The following is a 23,170-nucleotide window of genomic DNA, read 5'->3' as shown; positions in this document are numbered from 1 at the left end:
GCAAGATTGCTATTATTGATAATGAACATTATTGGATATCAAATGTACATAATAGGCCTATATATATAGGAAAGGAAATAAGAAAAACATGATAAGGAGTGAATAAGCTATCACCTACACAAGGTGGAATCACATGTCCACTAAAGGTGGATTATCCTCCATTATGCAATAACTACGTGCCATATGATGAGGATGATAATGTGATATGTCCCCTAAAGGAGGATCTCACACATAAAGTGCAATGAGATAACAATTACCACCACCTAATATGAAAATATCCTACATCATGTGCTTAATAGATGTAAAAACTTCTAATTGTCTCAATGAGAAACTTTTATGCAATGCATTTTCCTAAGTAAGCTGAAGTAAAGTGTAATTAGTAAATATTTAATTACACTAACATCCTCCCCGCTTAAGTGCAACTTAGGGGAATGCACTTAAACTCACAATGCAAGATGGGTCCCGGCTACTAGGCCATTTTAGGTGCCCATGTACAATACATACAATGCATTGCATGAAATGAAATCTCTCATAAAGTGGAGAAAGAGGTAAAGCCTCATGGGAAAAATCTCCTCCAAAAAGAGAGATGAAAACACACAAGCTGCATGGATGGATAGAGTACTCAAAACCCCCAAGAACTTCATACATCATGTATATACAAGCAATTATCCCACCGTAGAAAGGAAGTCAGGACACATGATATCCCCCCCATAATGAAGAAATTTCAATGTTGATAAAGTTTACCTGCAATAAAAAGAGATTACAATGCCTACAAGCAACATGTCTTCCCTTAGGAAGAAATAAATACATCAAATGATGAAGAGGCCTATTTGTGTTAAAATGGAAGAATGGGAAGGAAGTCTCCATGTGTGCATCTCTAAAGACTAAATAGGTCTCTCCAAACACAAAGATTTCATCACATCATCAAATTGAACCATGAAATGTGACATACCAAGTGAAGGAGAAGAATCAAGCATGTCAATCTCCAAATAAGGTGATAATTATGATTCATGGGCCAAATGCAATGTGTGATTATTCATTTTGCCCATGAATCATAATTATCCATAGTCAAAAATATTACTGCAAGATGTGTTTCATAACTCATGATCACATCAGTGATACACTTGTAATATTACAAATTGAGATCACAAATTATTACACCCCATAATTAGGCTATAATAGACTTAGATCACTATGCAAAAGACCAAATTGAGGCCTATGCATTATAATTGCAAAATTAAGCCAAAATATGAAAGTACAAATTCCAATCACAGTCACTAAAAATTGACACTAGATCTAGAAAATACAAAAAAAAATTATGTACTTACAAAAAAAAAAAAATTACACTTGAAAAAGAGTTTGTATGAGTACAAATGAGGCCTTGGAAGTTGTAAAAAATGTGATTTGTGATTTTTAGAAAAATAGGAACATGGATCCAAAGCCACTTGTGTAACAACCACTTTTCCCAGGGCTTAGCTAACAACTATCATATCAATGAGCACAATTACTTTTCCATATTCATGAGCATAAGAAGGTAGTTAAAACAGTTATATGTTTGTGCGATAGAGAATAACATTTTTAATCAGTTTAACTGAAATCTCAAAACTAACAATTGAAGGCATCATCAAATAATTTGAATAGAGGATTATAGTTTTCCATACTCTAAATTCCAACATCGGAACTAGCCTAAAGCAGCCTCTGCAAAACCCAGGTTAGTCCACATATACCACTTAGGGCACAAATAGTTATATCACTATTGAAATGACCATTACCATTCAGGGCATCAAATACCACTGCATCATAATGACAAATACCATCTAGGGCATCAAATACCATTGTATCATCCTTTTCTTTCTTATTTCTAATTATGGCAACAACATAAAGTTAAAAGATATGTTCATTTTCATTATTCACATAAAAGAAGAACAATTATAACATCCATCAAGTAGGCCTATCTCAAGTATACAGATATATTTCATGTTCAATTGGAGGATCAATTGATCTAATTGGTTACCCATTACATTGACGAGAAAAGTGGATTTCATTGAAGGGAATAATTGATTCAACGATATAAATCAATCAACGTATCTTCAACTTGTAATTTCAAATATCATAAAAGTGAAATACCTGTTACAAACAGATGTTTGAATGCATAACAAATCTTTGTCTTGTGCATGTCTTGGCATTTGGTGGAGAGGGGAAGCATTGTTAGGGGCTTAACCTCCCAACCGTGGACCCTTAATTATCCCCACACAATCTCATCCGAGAAAGGCCCTCCCTCCTTGGAAATAGACATGGAACACCTTGTCCAGCCGTTGAGCATCCTGGTACTGGAGTGTCAACCCACCACTCGATTAAGCATCAAGAACTAAACATTGGACTACCATGAGTTGACTCTGTTTAAACTCTTTTGATTTACTTGCTTATTGATTACTGGTTTTTATTTCTCTTATTATGCAGGGATGTACTTGAGGTTTAATGAGTATAAACACACACCCTCATCTCGACCATATTGGTCTTCCTAGATGAATGCTTGGGAAGTTTTCCTTAACATTATGTATATGTACATTCATAGCAATGCATGCTGTCCAACCTAGGTCAATGGCTTCAACAAAAGATTCATATTACTTGTCTTTCATAAGAGTACTGAAAACATTCTTTATTCACAGTCAATGCATTATAGATGAGAAATTATGGTTCTTTATAATTTGATTCATTAACACATGGAAGGTGTACTTATCTCAGAGGTATATTGACGATACCCCTGTACAAGTCGGCTCTCTTAAATAGAGATCAACGAATACTTGCACATACTCGCAGTTAGCGTTTTTCTTATATTACACAAATAAACAAAAGTAAAGGAGGAAATCTACGGGACTGTAATTCATTCCATTTCTTGGACTTAGTATTGATATTGTTTCCTTCATTTAGCAAACCAAACTGTTTAATCTATGGCTTGAATTCAGAGTAGCACAAGAAGATCAAATATAAACATGACCTGAGAGTATCTAGCTCGACTCAAGCTCAATCTCGTGGTCTATCAATGTTGGAGATGGGAGTTTGTTATCTTGTGCATCAATGGAAAAATAACTTCGTCTTGGGAATGGATGCTAGTAGTATGAGCAATAAATTGTACACACTCAATGCATCAGAGAAATACATTTTGATTTGGATTGAAACAGTAGCTTTGTAAATATGAAACTTCACTGCAAGCAAGAGTGTCGAAGAGCAGCAAGCTAGAGATGGGGGAGTAAAATAAGAATCCCATCATGAGTGTAGATAAAAGGCTCACAACTATGCATGTTCGGTTACACAAGAAAAGTTGAGGTGGCAAGGGTTTACAACAAAACCATCGGTTCACATGGCTATCATATTTTAAAGGCCACCTCCAAAATTAATAAAGTCTGATGGAAGAAGAAAGAAATATAGAGGGCTGCTCATGGCAAAAGTAATAATCAAGACCCTAGTCAAAGGTGAAAGAAATAATAATATTGTCTTAGTATATAACACCATGGTATCTATAGATACCTATATATGTATGTATATATATACTTGTACATGTGTAAATCCCAACCATATATTTCTTATGTATACACCCACTATCAAGTATGCATATACGTCCTTATATATATAAAATTGGTTTATGTATGTACACATATACATGTATAGATATTTAGGTATCATGATGTCGATATGATAAGACATGTTTATGCACCAGAGGCTCCAACACAATTACAAAGGTACAAACTTGCTCAAATTTCAATTCATGCTAAGTGATTTCTTTTACTATTAAATGATATATATAATCTAACAAGTTAGCTCATGGTTGTCCAACGTACACTCTTGCTTGTCTAACCATTTTCCTTTAGCCATAGTGGTTCACGACTCGTACCTATTTGCCCGATGATGGTGGTGCTCCCCATGTCCGATTCCTTTCTGGCAATGCCTCTCCACTTTAATGTGTTCTTGCAAAAAAGAAATTGTCCACGAGAGTATCATATTTTTCAATATAATCACAATTTCTATAACAAATTATTATTCATAAATTATCATAACGCCTAACCACCATATTACTTCATCTTTCCAAGATTTCAAGATAACAATAATAACGATTAACTAACATGTCATCCTCATATGAAATTATAACGATGAACCAACTTCCCATTTCACATGATCATAACTAATTTTACGTGTCAACTGACTTCACATGAAAGCTCAATGGCTACATGGACATTTTAAAATTGAGTCAAAAATTGGGATGTAACATACCCTTCCCCTTGTGTTTCATCATCCTCGATGAATATGAAATTTTAACGAACATTATTAAGGAGCATATAAAATTGGGCCAAAGATTGAGATGTAACAACTTGCATTGTTGTGTAGAGCACGAAATTATACCCCACACAAAAAAATGCTCAAAAAAAAGATTTTGAATGAGTTAGATATCGCTATTTGAAAATTAAAATTATTGTTTCGAATCTTTGTTGTTGCACCTTCAAAATTCAAATGGCTCTAGATTTGGCCTCAAATGTCTGATTTGGATGAAACAATATTCAGTAAGTTTTTGGACCTCCTTAATATGATGACAACCTCTAATTTGCATTAGAGAGCTCCAATTTTGACCTGTAATAGAAAGCCACAAAATAAAAAACCCCACATTTTCTCCAAATAGACGATGTAATGTCGATGTCCGAATTGTCAAATTCTACACCCACAATTGAATCAAGCTAAGATTGATATTCTTGAGAAGAAGTCTTCACACGTTGAGAGTTCTAATACCACGTTAGAGTTCTAGGCAACACTACAACACCCTCAAGATCAAATGAAAGACCTAGATAACTTCACCAAGAGAATGGCAAGACAATTGCATTAAGATGCAAGAATGATATTATTGATAATGGACATTAGTGGACATCAAATGTACCTTATAGGCCTACATATATAGGCAAGGCAATAAGAGAGAATGATGAGGAGTGAATAAGCTATCACCTATAGAAGGTGGAACCACTGTCCATTATGCAATGAATTTTGTGCCATATGATGAGGATGATAATTTGAAATGTGTAGTAAAGATGGACCTCACACTTAAAGTGGAATGAGATAATAACTATCACCGCCTAATGTGTAATTATCCTACACCATGTGCTTAATAGAGGTTCAAAGTCCTAGGTGTCTCAATGAAAAACTACCATGCAATACACTATCCTAACTAAGCTTAAGCAAAGTGTAATTGGTGAATATTAAATTACACTACCAACAAACACATATATCAAAATAAAAGGAAGAGCCTAGAAGACTAAGGCTTAGAGTAGTCTATATCAATTATCGGTTGACCCCACAACCTTCCTATGTGTACACCTAAGATAAGTCCTCGAAGATTTTGCATCCTTGATCTCTTCTTGTGTTTGAGGGTCAGCCTCAATGACATCCTCATCCTCATCCTTATCATCTTCACTCTTAGTCTCAAGGTCCTCCAATGGGTATCCTTGCACTTTAGCCTCCTCCTTTGTCATTGCTACTACCTCTGCAAATTTGTAGAGGCCTCCTCCAAATGCTTCTTTAAACTCCTCTTAATGTGTGAATGCAAATACAAACTAAATATGGGTCCTCATGTGGCACTTAATGGATATCTAAATTCAAATATGGGTCCTCCCTTGTAATCTTTCTTAGACTCAAGGTTTGCTCTTATTTCTAGGTATGCTCCTCTCGTTTTACTCCAATCAAATAATTAATCTCCTACTTAGGTCCTATATACTTAATTTTTGGCCTCCATGATCTATCCCAACCTAATAAAAAATTATGCACATACCTTGTGTCGCTGGCACCCAGATCATCAAATTCGGGCTCATTCTCCCAGGTACTGGCAACAACATAGGGCCCAAATTTGGCCTGAGGGCCCATGCCAGGGTCGTAGGGGGAGATATGGTCCCACTGTCAACCTGCTTAATTCTTAACCCTTGAATGATGTGAGATGTATATAAACCCTCTACCTCTCTTCATTTTGTAATCATGATCTATTGTTAAATACATCTGCTATCGCAACCAAGCTATCAAGTGCAAGGAGGAAAGTTAATAAATTAAGAGCCATCAAGTTCAAGAATTCAATTTTATTAAGAAATCAAGGTGTTTTCTTCCAAAGGCCTAGCTTCTTCACCCCATTGGAGGCCTAACAAAGGAACTTTCTATAATGGAAGGATATCCATTTCAAGCCTTCTCCCTCTTCTCCTCAATCAAGCATTGTGATGAATTACAACATCTATTCCATGAGGTTTTGTGATTCACGATTTCCTTTTGGGTTTTCATGTTTAGTCAAAGCTTTGCATCAACATATTTGATCATATTTAATGAAGTATTTGCATCTATAGGGTACGATATGCTTCATTTTCTAGATCTAGCCTATGTTACATGACAAAACACTTTCCTTTATTTCATTTCATTTCAAGGTTGATTCCTAAACAAGGGTTTGACCAAGGCATTTCCTTTAGCCAACCTTCCCCCCAATTTCTTGTGTGCAAGTACAGACTACAAAGCCGTATGATCAGATTTGGCAATATTAGGAACAGTTAAATGATTTGTGAAAAATTCAAACAAAAATACTAGGAACACGTTGCCACTATTGACATGTCTCAGGAATATATTGTTATTGCCATTATGTTCCTATTATTTTGAGCTTAGATTTCAGGCATAGGTTGGTTCTATCTTCTAATGTCTGTTTCTATGAATTTTCACTCACTTTTGTCTGTTACAGACCTTTTTCACCAATTTCTCAATAGCTTATTTGATCAATCATTTTACATTAGGTCATCCTTTAATTTATAATTTTCTATCTACATTCAACTACATTTAGTGAAGGATCATTGTTCCCATTTGCTGCCCCAATCTCCTCTTGAGCCTATTGTGTGCATCTTCCTTCCGAACATGCAATCATAAAAAGGGAGGTGATTTTCCGTATTTCTGTCGCTTTCCTTTTCCCACAGTACATGAACCTGACCCATAACATTTCCACTTTTGATTTTTGGTGTTAGATCTCGTTGTGTGCTTGTTAAATTTCATGAACATGGATTTTACTAATAGATTGGTGTGTGATAAGTTATGTTGTTACATTTCTCCTTTTTTCTCTTTAACAATCACATCGAGTGAATTAAAATGTCTTGCATTTTATGATGTTCGTATTCCTTCATGGTATTCTTGCATATGGCATTACGAGGGTAACAAATATCTTTCTTCCTTATAAAGCATATTTGAAAACCTCTATCAATATTTCATGTGCTTTCTCATACAAAATTTAATGCATGGTATATGTTGATAATATAATGGCTTTTGTCAATGAACCTAAAGATGACACTAATGTGAATCCTCCTAATCCTACTCTGACAATGCCTAATAATCATGATGATAGAGATTTAGCTCCTAATGATCCTTAGTGAGACCTATTTCTCCTCTTCCCTAACCTACTCTCTTAGGGAGGCTAGTTTATACAATTCCTTGGATGTTCTTAAGCAATCTTTTTTTTTACTATATCATTATTTGTAATCCTGATGTCAAGAATTTTCTTTATGACTTCTCTCCTAGGATCTTGAAAAGACCCCTTCTATATTATTGTAGGGGATAGGGGTTAGGGGCCCACCCAACAACTACGGGAGGGACACACCACCCCTTTGTAGTTCCCAATATTGATGAGGGGCCCATAGAACCAATTCCCTGCCCCCTTACCCCCTTCTATGATAAGCCCTACTATTCTAAAGGGGGGGGGTAGGGCATCTCCGCATTCTCCATTGTAGGAAACTGTATTAGGGCACTTCTGCATGCACCACTATAGCCACTTGCCCTGTGTATAATAGTAGGCGGCTAGGTGGCGGTTGGGTAGGTAGGTTCATTCTAGTGGCAGATAGTTTTTAGATGGAGTTTCCCATATTAGGGCACTTCTGCATGCACCACTATAGCCACCTGCCCCGGGTTGGGTAGGTAGGTTGGGTAGGGAAGTAAAGTATGCCTGTTTGCCCTATTATTCTATTATTGGGGGCAGGCAGATTCCCCCACAATTTTATAGGGCCTAGCCTATCCTATAAATTTTAGGGTAGGGGGCCCCATAAAATTCTAGGCCCACTCACTATAGGGTAGGGTAGGGAGACATTGAAATGTTAAGTTTGAGTAGATTTATGTATTTTTAAATTTTAAAGTTGCTGAGATATGTTATATCTCATTGCTGTAAATTTACTTTTCAATTATTGATTTCTGTGTATATCAAGTGACCCTCTCAATGAATATGTATATAAAATTAAGAGGCATGTCTCCCGAAGAGACATGTCTCTTGTTAATATCTTAACTCACATTAGTTATCACAAATGATATTTTCTCAAGGTATTATCATGATTATAATATATGATAATTATATATATATATATATATATACTTGATAACTTATTATCAATAATAATAATGCTTCATGGTAATAATAGTAAAGGATAGATATCAAATGTTTTAGGCTGATAGGCAGTTCAAACATTTGATTTCATTGATTGGAATTATTTGATCAAAGCTACTATCATTAACACTACCTCTTAGTTAGGGAGGATGATTTATATCAAATAAAAGACACAATGTACAAGTGTTACCTCATGGTAACATAAGGAGTATGGTATGCCCAAGAATATCAACCATGTGAGATTTACCATACTTATATATTTTCTTGGTATGTTCACTAACATCATGTCTCATCATGTCTACTAGAGGAGATATTTGCTCATGGTGTCTCCACTAATATTACGTCTCATAGTATCTAACCTGCCATATCTCAATAATATAACTTATAGTAGTATGAACACTACTTAGTTATATAAGTGATATGCACTATCATGATCTCCATAGACATCATACATATGACATCCATCATGATAGCAAGTTAAACTATTCTTAAGATCATCATCTTATACTAGTAACCACAAGTAAACTTTATTGAAAGATCGCCACCTCTCAAGAAGTTTTTACAAGATCATTTAATGAATTGCATGACATCCACCATGCACCATATCAAAGGTTGGGTCCACCATGAATATTCCCAAGGGATGGAACAAGGGTTTTCACCTCAAATTTCTCTCACAATGAAGGATACATTAAGGTACATCTCAGGAAATTACTGACATTGAGTCTCCCTCTCAGTAAGGGCTTTGATCCATAACTCCAAGCTTGTCTTCAATAATGTACAAACTTCACTTTGGCTGAAGGCTTTGGAGAAAATATCGGTGGTAAGATCTATAATGATAATGTACTCTGAATGAATAGCATTCCAGATATTCATCTATGGTTTAGGCATTCACATAAAGGCCTTTCAGTCTACACATATGGAACTTCATCTCATGAATCATAGTCCTCTGACTGCTACATTTTCTTGATCACTAGAGAATCCATCTCGACATGGTCTACTCCCTCTAAATCAATATGACCAAGATGCTCAAAAGTCAATTGAAGCGTATCCTCTATTTGCTCCCTCTGTAATGAAAGCATACCCTAATTCATAGTAACATAAGTGGATGTACTGAATTGTGGATTTATCCTTAGGCTTGGCAACACTAGATATTAAGAGAATGTGTTTCCCTTCTAAAGCTTGAAGTACACGCATCGACCTCCTGACCTCTTTGTCCAAGGTTTCCTTTAATGAAATGTTAGGATCCCTCTTGCTATAGAAGGATACTCATAATCTCAATCATCAAAGATATCTTGCTAAAATAGTGTCTTATTGTCCAACATGACTCATATGTGGCTGAAGGTGCTAGATTCCAGACCACTTTGGAGCTACTGTCATAAGACTGAGTCTTGTACAATATCTTGGTGGCACGTCTAATGTACCATTTGTATTTTCTTGCAAGAACATCCCTAGAGACAAAAAAAAAGATCAAGGCAAATAGCTCTTATTGTTCATTCATATAAGAGACAGACTATAATGAGCAAATAAATGTAATACCAAAAATAATAAATACTTATCTAATTATTATGGAGTAACTGCAGATCAATATCCTTGAAATTTGATACAAGTTGCTCCAACGAAGGTCCATATACATCAAATAAAAAAACACCTCCATATAAATATTTGCCAAACAATTTGAGCACATTGTCTGTGCTCTCATCTGTCATTATGAAGGTTTTTAAAAACTTTATTTGTGAAGTAAGCACACTCTTAGATTGTTTGAGAGGCATCTCTTCTTTGATTTCTTTTTTATTTGCTTTGCACAAAATGGGAATGGGACATTGGTTATTATTGCCCTCCACAATGTAAAATTCCCACTTATGCAAAAAAACATATTGAAAAGAATGTGAAGACATTAGAATATCAAGGAAAGCATAAAAAAATTTAAACTTCTCCAAGAGCCCATTCTCTTACAACCATCACATTCCATGAGATCACAACATTTTGTCAAATGGTTCACAGGTACAATCCATGCATTTTCTTTTTTGTTGCTCAACATTTTGCATATATTTAATTTTGAATCACTCTTTTCTTTGGAAAACATCCTGATATGCAAAGTTTAATAGAAGAGTCTTGATAATAGGAATTTCTTTGATCTCAGTAACAACCAAGCATTAATGTTCTTTAATCTCAATCATATGTAGTTAAGTATGTTTCTCAATCCATTATCTTAACATCTTCTTCATATCATGCATTCTTGCAATGGCATCTACATAGTCCATGTGTATTGCTAGTGATTCCTCATTTCTTACATTATAACCCTTTTTTTTAAGGAAATTCATAAATAGTAGGCTCATATTGTTCCACATTTAGCACATTTTCTGAAATTATTTTACTTTGTTCCTTAAAATATCCTAAGGTCTTCTGTCAAATAATTCATTGCATTACATGTTTCCACATTTTGCAAGCATACCAAGAGATGCCTTTTGATGTCTTCTCTATACCCCATCTTGCATCATGCACTTTGCCGAACAACCTACATACAATATACATGCCTCCTATCTTGTACACATATCTAACAGAGGACATCTTATATGGCAGAATCCCAATTATATCATGGTGTTTTCTGAGAACACATTTCATCGAGGTAATTTGTTGATAACTCATGTTTATTGTATATGCATTCATATTCTGCTATTTTGCATTCATACTTACATGCCATATTGGACAAGACATTTCTAACCATAATAGCCTTCATTTGGGTGACAAACACACTCAAATACTTTTATCGTTAGAATTTGAAACAATAATGTCTTGGTGTGCAAGGACAACACACAACACACTTCATGGTTTCTCCTAAACCTCTCCAAAGAATTATATACAGAATCCACATCTAAAGACACTTTATTCAAACACTCTAAAGATCCAAATTCATTATATACTTCAGAATACATTCAACTATAGCCATATCCCCATGAACCTTCCTGATAGCAGGAGTGAACCCAGAATACAATGAACTTGATTATATCACAAATGCCATTTTCATAAAAAATCCAGTAACAAACATGAAATATTATATTGCATCTCTTGATTGTTCTTCAAATATTTTTGTTTATGCTCAACAAATGGGTCTGTTACTAGAAATACATGAATGATTTTGTAGTTACTGCGTCGATGTTCATTGGCCCGATCATAACACCATTACCATAGAGGGAGACTTGCATATGGATAAGTCCCGATGTTCATAAGAGATTATGTGATTCATCATAGGAATGTCACACAAAGAAATATCATCGTTCATTCTTCATTTTAATAGTCTTTTGCCTACACTTTATTCATATGAAAATAAAATCACTAGTGTTGTTTCTGGCCCATTCTATCTATCTGCTCCAGATTAAGATTGTGCCAAAACAACTTTTAACACTATATAACTTTGGAGGCTCAACGGTAGTGTTTGTTGGCATTGGAATGTCATCAGTAAGCCTCCTTGGAACTGTATTCATTGTAGAAACAGATCCACTCATTTATTTCCGCCTCCTAGGCTTTAGCCCGATGCAGAGAATTTAATATTTCCAATGATTGAATGACTTGATGACTTCCAAATTACTGCTTATAGTCTTCTATCCGAGGGAATATTTGATATGTGCCACATGATTTTTCTATTACTGTATGCCAATAGGAATTACAAATTTTTGAATTTCCAAGGATAGGTGGTGTTCTATGGAATATTTGCACCTACAAAATGCATTAGTGCCATTCTTTGGCCCTACCATTCTATAGGTGGTTCAAAGTAATGATTGTCTTGGATACTCTTGGCTTCATTCGATACTACTGCACCTCAAGGAGTATCTTGATCATATTTATTGCAACCTCAATAGACTTTGTCATAATTTGTTGTGTAAAGTCTTGTCATAGACAATGATGTTGACAACCATTCATTTGATCTCAAACCTGCTAAAGTTCTTGATAAATGCTGACGTTTTTAAATATTGTGTCCACAATGATATAGGTATTTTGTCAACAATTAGTGGTCTCGTAAATGTTGATGATTTAATATAAATTATATATAGCTGAGTCAGAACTGAACTTCTCACGACAATTTTATAACACATGATTTGCCTCCAAAACAAGATAGGCTTGAGATTCAACGCACTAGAACATATGAAGCTCTAGGGATGATTCCTCTCAATAACACCCAGTTTGTAATGAATATCAACAAATAGTAATTGATATATTTGTGCAGATTTATCTCTTATCCCTCCAATCACGAGCCTTATAATCAATACCATTGGACTTACATAATTTAGTAGTCTCTATGATACTTAGTATGTGGATAAATGTTGCCTGATATATATATATATATATATATATATATAGTCATGTCATTAACTGTATAGTCTGTAACCTGAGCATTAATTGCCAATGTTCCGTAATGTTATCGCATGACTTTGTAATCCCATTTTTCTTGTGGAATATAATCTTTGGAATGTATTTTTGACACCTGCCTTAAGCATTGAGCCACATCACTATCCCTTTTGTGCAGGTAACATTTATCAAACACTAAAAAAAAGCGTTGCATTCTAATTATTCCCAACAAATAGCCTAGCTTTGATACCATGTTAAGATTGAGCAGATTTATATATTTTCAGATTTTAATGTTGCTGAGATATGCTATATTTCGCTACTGTAACTTTACTTTTCACTTATTGATTTCTGTCTATTTCAAGCTACTCTCTCAATGAATATGTATATGATATTAAGAGCCATGTCTCCCGTAGAGACACATCTCTTGTTAATATCATAACTCACATTGGTTATAACAAATGATATTTTCTCAAGGTATTATCACGATTACGATATATGATAATATTTTATATATAGAAAATATATGTGTCCGTGTAAAGTATATCTCATATATATAATATACATATATATCTATAGAAAAAATATATGTATAATATATCTCATATATATATATATACACACACACTTAATAATTTATTAATAATAATAATAATGCTCCATGATAATAATAGTGAAGGACATATATCAAATGTTTAACGCCGATAGGCCATTCAAACATTTGATTTCATTGATTGGAATCATCTGATCGAAGCTACTATCATTAACAGAATATAAGAATAGTGATAAGAATATCCCTAAAGAGAATATTCCTCCTATTCCTCTTTATTCCATAGTTTTCCAAAAAGCTCAACATGAATCTCCTTTACCCTCTACATTAAAAGACAATTACAATGTGGGATATGATATTACAACTCAACAAGGTTACAATGGATTAGGGCTTGGCATTAATGAACAAGGTGTTAAGCTTCCTATAGAGCCTTCTGCAGAAATCACTAGGTGTAGTCTAGGCTTTGTGCCTCAAGATACTACTTTTCCTTCTTTATCTCAACCTAAACCTCTAGGTCACATTCTTATACACCACCATTCATTGTGCTATCTCCTTTTGATGACTGATTGGCTTTAACTAAAAGAATCTTTTAGAGAATTAAATATGAACCTAGAACTCACCATCCTTATCAAAATTTTCCAAAGAATCAAAGAATTATCAATGGAAAATTTCTATGTCAATTGTATCATAGCAATAAGCACTCTCTTGATGTTTGTATTGAATTTAGATTGTTTGTTCAAAATTTGGTAGACAAATCTCTTCTTTGTTTAACAACAGACCTTACACTTTTTCTTGATAATAAAAACATATCTTAGCATCTATTTTCTCCTATTATGTTGCTCTCCATTATGTAAATTTAGTAGATTACATTATCGGGGTCTCTTTTCTTTGCATAATGTGCATTGTGGGCATCATAGTAGGAAGTCTTCCTTGTTACTCCATATCTGGAAGGCAAGGTATCTTTATCTCATATTTCTCACTTGTGAAGGATCCATTATTTCTTTGTTGGTTGTTTCTGTTACACTATGATGTCCTTACATGCATGTACTTTTTTGTTTAAGATTTTTCCTTTGATATCCTTCTTTACAATCTCTTCCTTGCGTGAATGTATATATTTGGTATAATTGATTTATCTACCAAGTTTGCATAATGTGGCATCCTTTCTTCTTTGATTTCATTGCCTTTTTATGGCTATGTATTATTTCATAATGGTACATTCTTTTTGGTATGAGATTCTATGTTTCATGTAAGATACATACATATTCGCTTAACAATCTTGTTCATGCCTCAAAGGGCATGTCTATCCTAAAATAATCACTCATTTAGGGGCGTGTTATTGTTATTATTTCTTCTCCTTTGTTGACTTGTTTATCTTATAGTATGATGTCCTTTCTTGCATCGATGTGTTTTTTTACCTTAGAATCCTTCTTTTTTTTTAGCAGATTTATACTTCTTGTTTGAAAGTGTGTCTATTATACGAAAACTATCATTTAGGATATACAATGTATTATATTTTCCCTTTCCGACACACTTGGGGGGCAAGGTTTCATGTGCTCAACTTCCTCTTCCTTTTTCATTATGAGGATCTACTATCCTTAGTATAGCTGGTTTTGTTTATCATGTGAAATTCTTTCGTGTAAGCAATTTTTTTGTTTGATTTGGGATTCTCTTTTATACTAAAGGTGTGCATCCTTGATCACAACTTCTTTATTTGTAAACTATGTTCACCCTAAACAATTACCCTTACTTTGGGTCTTAAAGTGTGTCATTCTTCATCAATAATCCCCTTTTCACCTATCAATAGGGGCCAAAATGATGCATTCTTGTTCTCTTCTCCTCTTTGTCTCAAAGATGCTGTCTTTGGTCAAAAAACTCCTCTTGAAGGTAGATGTCTTGCAACTGCGATCTCTTCCTTTCAAGGGTCTCTTTCCACTCATGGATATCCTTTCACAATTATCTATTTCCTCACCTAACAAGAGTCTTTCACTCTTTGCTGCGGTTATGGCATAGATTGTTGTTTTAAGGATATCTCCTTGTTGGAAGTAGGTATCCTTGTTCTATTTTCCTTATGATGCCACCTTTGTTGCCATCATAAGCAGGGGGGCATACATGTGGCCTCCCTTCTGAAGCAGCTGAGTAAAACTCAAAAAATATAAATACTCACAATGCAATTCTCCATTTATATTCAGTCTTTCACTGAACTTATAATGTTCAGAATATAAGAACACTTCTATTTTAAATAAACATTTCTCTAAAATACCACAATGCTGCAAATATTTTAAATTTTTAGAATTTGTCTTTGAGAGTCTGTAATGCAAGTGAGATACATGTATGGTACATCCAACTAGAACCTAGTTTTTGTCCAATCCCAAAGAAATTCCAAGGGTTTCCATTCTGAGAATTTTGTATAAATGAAAGCATATAGCTCCCAAAGTTTCAAGAAAAACTGAATTAGACCAAGCATCCCCAAAATGGAGCCCAAACACCTTTTAAAAATCGTTTGCTGAAGATCCTAAAAGCTCTTGAAATTCCCTTTATTCGTCTTTACATTTTCACTCTTCTAATTCTAAATTGAAATTTGAGGGAAATATTTATAAAGTGACATCTAATAATATTTTATTAATTTTTCTTTAAATTAATTAATATTAAGTCATCATTTAGATATTTCATTTATTTTTCGTCAACTTAATAAAAATTAATTGAATCAATTGGCACTTAAATAAATTCGGGCCATTACAAATGAACTAGCTTAAGGCAGCTGGCTGGATCTTCAGCTCTCCTTCCTTTCTCTTTGGGATTAATGCAACTAGCATAACACAACTTGCTAGCCTTTCTACTCTTCTTCTCCTCTTCTTCTCCCATGGATCACCTAGCATAAAACAACTTGCTAGCCTAATTGATTCATGGTTTCTCTGGTCTTTCCATCCTCTCATATCTATGATAGTTGGTTAGACCATTGAGTTTTGTATTGTCTTTGGTGATGCTCTTGCCCTTTCTATGTAATCAATTATGCTCTTGCAGTAGCTTTCCACATATGATATTAGTGGTTGGGATGTTTTTGATTGAGGACTCTTCTACTAGTCGATTTGGAGTTTTGTTTTAGTACTATCCCCTCTGTGTTTTGTGTCTTTTGTCTTTGTATTTTGTTTTGTTTTGTTTTTGCGCCCTTGTGCATGGATGTTTGAGTTGAGAACCTTTGATTGGGGGCTTGCATCCTCAAACCTAGTAATGTCTTACCTCTTTGCAATTTGCCAACAGTAGTATCTCTCTCTTTCCTCCTCTCTTTCTTCCTTTACCGTGAGCATGAGATTGTCTCATGCTCCCACTAAATTGGGGTCTAAATGCATCATCTAAAAGTATATGCACCTAATTTGTCTACAATTTAAGGATTATTTTGTGTCTACTTTAGTGTATTGTCTATGACAGGACCTCATATGGCGTTTAATGGATATCTAGATTCAAATATGGATCCTCCCTTCCTTGCAATCTTGCTCGAACTCGAGGTTGGTCTTTATTTCTAGGTGCGTCTCTCTCTTTTTCCTCCACAAGGTATGGGAATTGAAGAAGTTGCTGTGTGTCCTAATGAGTTTGTTGAATATAGGTTTTCACAATCATAGCAATCTTTGTGGAAAGTGCGATTTTTTGGGGATGCCTTGAACCCTTATTAAAAAGTCATTGCTTAAAGGGCTTCTTAGAGTATTCTATGTAACATAAGATTCAACTTTATGCAAGAACAATTCCTTCGGTGATATTGCATCAAAGTTGATTCTTGAGAAACAGGTTTGAGACAGGGTTCATCTATTGTAGAGATATTTATATTTAAATTTTTAAGCTTTTGTGCTATAAGCTATTAAAATACACATTCTTTCTTAATGTACTACTGATTATTTAGCATTTAACTTTACCTGATCTTATCTCTCCTGTTGTCAATGAAGTGGTTTTTTTATGGAAAATAAATTACTACTCTATTTTGTAAAATCTATATACTATATCTATTTTTTTAAAAGTTTATTATTGATTTTTTTCTGGAATTTGTAAGACAACTCTTATTCTTTGGCTTTTCTAACCAATGCAAAGTACAATTTGTGCAGCTTTTGTATGCACAGCATGGTGCTGGTATACACAGTTGGGCATGATGAATGGATGAAACAGTATTTTTTGCTTAATATATATGCCAACCTATGGGTTTTATATTTCTTAATGGGCTAATGAATGAAATGGCATTTTAAGAACACCATAAGATTGTGTGTCATCTTCCCAGTTTATAATTCTGAATTAGCATGATCAACTAATTTAGATGGAATGGGTGCATTAGTATAACTGGGTTTTAATGCTCATTCTCAACTTTTGAAATTTCATCTCAATTATCCTTTCAGAAGAAGTCTGAGCATTCATGATAAACTAACTTTCCAAATAAATATGTTATATAATTTTTGAGTATTTCACAACTTATTTTTGCAGTTTTTTGTCAATATGATCTTAGTATTATTTGTTTTTTGTAATCTTGCAGACAAAGATTGTGATGGAAAAATCAATTTGGATGAATTGAAGCATGGCTTCCAGGAACTGCGTGTTTCATTGACGAACCAAGAAATAAAAGAATTGTACCAGGAGTGTGATATGGATGAAAGCAAAGGAATTGATTTCAAAGAATTCATTGTATTGTTAGCATTGATTTATCTTTTGGAAGATAGTTTTGCAGTATCCATTCAGTTTTTGACTTCTGTGAATTTGGTTGTTATTTGCTAACTTAAGAAAATTTCGGGTATAATTATTTTTATCTGCGAAGTTTCAAAATGCATTATAGTTATCCACACCTTTTAACAATAACAATTCAATTCTTAAGTCACCAGATTTGCCAAATTATATTCAAAATTTTTGGAACCTGGTAAACCTTTTATAAAACCCTAAATGTAATTCAAAATTGCCACAGGTTTGAGCAACATGGCTTCATTGTTTGAGGGTCTTTTGTTCATGTTTTCCTAGTGGTTGGAATAAGTGGAGGGGTGATGGCTGCCTGTGTTGATAGTGCAACACTTGTCATAGGTATTGATATGTTTCTGGATTCGATTGTGTTAAGATCTTTACCATCAACATTTCGAATCACACTACATGATCCATCATCAGGATGAAGAGCAAGAGATGGAAAACAAAGTGCTCTTCATCCTGATGATGGATCACGTAGTGTGATTCGAAACGTTGATGGTAAAATCTTAACAAATCGAATCCAGAAACATATCAATACAATACAATGGATTGTGGAAATTTGATTTCTTTAACTTGTCATAGGTACTTTGCACTCCTCTGTGAATCTGCCCTTTAATAGTGGTGCATTGTGCAGTGCTGTAATAATTCCCTTAATACATGACTATCACACTTTTCTATTGCCAGTAATAGGACATGCATTCAATTGAATCCCTTGTTACTGTTGAAAGGTTCCTATGAAACTCCTACAAAAGCAAAATAGCAAATGTATAATAGGAAACTGCACATGCATGGACAGAGGGAAAGACAATGAAGTGGTGGAAATAGGAGTTCATTTTTCGAAAAGTTATCTGAGAATCCTCATGGAGGGATCTGAAATCTAAATGACAGGTGCAATGCAAGATGCATCTGCCCAAGGGAGGTAGGATGGATATAATGAGGCTGCAAAAGTTGAATTATAAAATGAGAAACAATAAAGGGGTGTGATACAAAATAATATGGGCGTGTGGAGAGTGAAGCAAGAAGGCTTGCCAAGTCAGGGCAAGAAGAAGAAAAGATAACAGAGTTTAATATGTTTGCAGATGTGAAAGAAAGAGGTCTTTGGAGCAGAAAGGGTAGGGTGCAAATTTAATTCAGGCAAACACCAGCACTAGTGGTAGAGGAAGTTAGTTCAAGGAAATTTAGTATGGAGTAGTCTAGATTTTTGGAGAGAGAGAGAGAGAGAGAGAGAGAGAGAGAGAGAGAGAGAGAGAGAGAGAGCATCAATGCAAATAATGGTTTTGCAAATTTTATGAGGATAAAATTGTTTCAGAGTTGCAATCTAAGATTAATTTAGAAATAGAGTCTCTGTGCTTGTTTGTGTTAGAATTTTTTTTTGTAGCTGGGGAGAGTTTTTTTCTGTCTTGCATCATCATTTTGCAATTGACTTCGATAACTTAGAATGGGGTGTCTTTTCTCTTGTTTTTCACTGTGATCCAAGCATTAGAAGACCTAGGGTGGTCATTAAGAAGGTGAAGCTCATGCTTTAGAGAATCAGAAAAGGTGAGGCACTTTGACAGAAGATCCAGCTGCCACAGAAGTATTTACAATCTCTGCAAGCAGGGACTCAATGGTGATGGAAGCGAAAGTTGGCATAAAATCAAGAATAGCAGGGCAGACACCCTCAAAAGAGACTTTTGAAACATCCTCACTCACGGATTCAAAAACAAAATGCCATGACTGAGCTCCCTTCCAACATGTAGCTTGTCTTGAGGAAGTTGGATGAAAGCATAAGTGAGAGTACTTTGGAAAACTTGAAGCCAAGTGCCTAGCATTATAACATAAATGACATCTGAAGGAAATCCTTCGATAATTAAGTCATTTGTATACCAAGTTGCCAACTTCCTAACACGTTTCTTTTAGGAAATTCTTGGATAAATCCAGCTCGACCAATATGTTTGTATAGTAAAATGAATAACCATCTAACATACATTAGGAACATAAATAAATCTTAAGATGATCCAAAGAATTAGCAATGGAAGGATAGACAATCCTCACTCCAGAACTTCAGAGAAAGGTTTGGAAGCTTCATTGAAATTGAAGATGACAAGAAGAATTGTGTCAGGAGATAATCAGGGGTCCAGTATCTCAAACCCAGTAGAGATTTATCCCAAAACCATGGGCCTTCCTTAAGAAGCTTCCTCTTCACCTTAAGTTTTGCAGGCTGCTTTTCAATAGAGAGAAATCCATCTGAGCTGTTCAACTAGACTTCACCAGAAGATTTTAAATTTACAGATTAAGATAATCTGTGTAAAGCATTCTGCTTGCTGAGCCACTTCCTCCCTGAACACTAATGTTGGAATTGTTTCAAAAGGATTAACAAAGGACTCTAATTTAGATAGTCAAATCCACTTCAATATTCAAAGAGACCTTGGCAGGCATGGATTTAGAGCCCTTTGATAGAGCAGAGTCATCATTGTAACATGCCACACGTGGATGCACATGCACAATCCGACTGACACTTGTTGAAATCTTCCCACTGTGTAGAAGAGAAAAGCCCTTTTTGCATGGAGCAGCCAAGGTGAATGTGAGTTATCCTACCAGCATTTGTTGAGGGATTCAAAAGAGTCTGCCAGCCTGAATCTTTTCATGCAGCAGAAGAAGACATGGAGCTTACCATTGCCAAGCTCCTCTTAGATGTTGCCATATCATATTGTCCTAGAATCGTTGTGGAACATTTAGATGTATTCACATTGTTCATTCTCAGTTTGGTGCTGTCAACAGCCTTCCAAAAATTTGTCATACAGGAATCATTGCTTTCATTGAAAAGACAGAAAGATGCCCTAGTGTCAACGTTGCCACAGTCAAAAACTTTGGTAGCCATTTTCAGTATCAAGGAGAGTAATATTCTTTTTATTATATTGATAAAATGAAGTCTGTCAATTCAAATTCTATTTATTTTTCAAATGTATGTTAGAATTTGTATTAATTAATTAAAATTTAAGCATGATTTTTTCCCAAATTTTATTGGTTGACAAACTTTTTCTGATTTTTATCCTTTCCAAACGTGGACATGAACCTGGTGACTTAAATTCAAACAATTCCATAGAATTTCTTCTCTCCCATAGTTTCTCTTAACGAGATAACTTTCAGAAATCACATCTTTTGCCTGAGCTAGAGGCAAGTTTCAAAACTATACTAGATACTTTCATGTTCTTTGACAAGGATGGCGATGGCTATGTGACAAGAAACGAGATAGACCAGGCTATTAATGACATTGGTCCAGGACAAAGGACTTCTAGCAGTGACACTGGCTTTAAAAGATTTGGTATGACTTCTTACTCTGCTGATGTCTATTTGTTGTCTTTATGGCTGTAAATCTTGTTGCTACTGAGAGGACAGCACTAACTTTTTATATGGATGATTATTGAATATGTTTTCTCAATGTATGCTTTATCCTTGCAGAAGAAATGGATTGGAACAAGGACGGAGCGGCTTCACTCAAAGAATTCCTTTTTGCATTTATAAATTGGGTGAGCGTTGAAGATGGCAATGATGATTCCTGAAGTGGGAATTGTTCTTTTTATTATGCTATATGGATTACCATATGATCTGTATTTTTTGGACCTATAGCAAAAACGGTAGTGGTTTGTGGGTTAATCTTCAAGCCTTGTTGCTAACAATGTAGTATTGCTGTCTCTTTTTTAATTCTAATAGGACATAATGCTAAACTATCCTGTGTAGGGTTACTATCTGATTTCCACAGCATGAATTGTTCATATTCTCATTTTTGAGCTTGATTCAAAGAAGTATGACAATGACATTTAGTATCATGTCTGTAATGTGGACTTTGAAAATATTGATTCTTGTGCTTTCAGTATAGTTTTCAAGCTTGATACGAGGAAACATGACTACAACATTTAATCAGATGACCAGTACAATTGCATGTATTTTTTTTTCCTCTTGTATAATGCATCATAGAAATATAGCTTGTTCAATTTTAATCCTTTTTTTCTTGGGCTAAAAGGTTATAAGATGAGGTGACCACTTTTGAAAAGTTACCAATAACCTTCCATTGGTTTTGATTGCCATTTTCCATGTTCCAGAGTATCTTGCTAAAGAGATGATTCCTATTCTAGTCCAGGTACAGGAGTGAAAATCCTTTGATGGATATATGAACAAATGATTTCTTATAGACCTTATAGCATAATTTCTATGCTTTTCATTTTTTGAAGACTGTTGATACTGTTATATTGAAATTTATATTAGTACTGACGATCCTGGAAAATGTGTAACCATCGGATGAGTCCTCCCATTGGTTGAGACAATATATCAAAACTCAGAGATGACTGGGTTTGAAACATTGAATTACTGCCCTGGCTTTGCTGGGTTTTTCATATGCCTAACATATTCTGCAGAATTGTATTTCACATTAATGATACAGAGCCATTCCAGCATAATTTGTCATGGGTTATGAACTTATTATATGAAGGAAAAAAATCACCTGTTGGGGAGCCTGGTCAAATAATCTCTCATCACCATAGAACAGACTGTTTGATTTTGCTGTTTGAATGCTCATATTTTTTTTTTCTAAATAACTGCAAACCTGTGTTTAAGATACTTCTTTTCATCCCTATTGAAACTGTGTGTAGTTTTTAGAAGAATATGATTAGTTTGCTAGATGTTTTATTAGTATTATAATTGGACTAATAGAACTTAATTTACAAGTTGCAGCAAAAAGGATGGTTCTTGGTAAATTCAGGATACTATTTTTTACTTGTGCAATTTTTTTATTCCAAACATTGTGTCTGGCAACCACAAGAGAAATTGCAGATTTTCTTTTAGCAAATTATGGGTTTCATTATTTGTGAAAATCACAACTGATTTTGCATGAAATTCAAGTTTGTAACTGCATATTGCATGTACAATGTTCTGGAAAAGTTCATGTAGCCTTTCGTTTGTGAATCTTGCCACCACTTTAGAGAAATTTGAGTTTCTTAACAAAAATTGCGCCTAGTTTTTATTAACAATTGTGACAATTTATAAGAGGAAAAGTTGTGTTAGGATTTTTTCCAGTTCGCACTCAGGCGAAGGTTTGTCCTTCGACATTTTTCCAACCGTCATTGGGTTCAGATTTGACTTAGCTTTTGTGTCAAATGCTTGAGAATAGA

The 23,170-nt window shown here is 34.6% G+C and overlaps 1 protein-coding gene across 9 annotated transcripts in view; it reads left to right on the top strand.

The window, feature by feature from the left end:
• Positions 1-21,829, top strand: part of LOC149556618 (putative calcium-binding protein CML21) — a 41,330-nt gene extending 19,501 nt beyond the window's left edge. For all 9 annotated transcript variants that reach the window (XM_089831026.1, XM_089831021.1, XM_089831024.1 and 6 more), the window contains 3 exons: positions 17,827-18,017; positions 21,153-21,327; positions 21,465-21,829. In XM_089831026.1, the coding sequence (XP_089687152.1) occupies positions 17,827-18,017; positions 21,153-21,327; positions 21,465-21,565 (467 nt within the window). In that variant the 3' untranslated portion in view covers positions 21,566-21,829. The remainder of the gene's footprint in view (positions 1-17,826; positions 18,018-21,152; positions 21,328-21,464) is intronic.
• The last annotated feature ends 1,341 nt before the right edge of the window (positions 21,830-23,170 follow it).

Source organism: Cupressus sempervirens, chromosome 5 (genome assembly GCF_028749045.1).
Source record: "Cupressus sempervirens isolate cs-2001-9-10 chromosome 5, ASM2874904v1, whole genome shotgun sequence".
NCBI classification, from domain to species: domain Eukaryota; kingdom Viridiplantae; phylum Streptophyta; class Pinopsida; order Cupressales; family Cupressaceae; genus Cupressus; species Cupressus sempervirens.
Note: the sequence above shows the minus strand (reverse complement) of the source record. Positions and strands in the feature narration are given on the sequence as shown.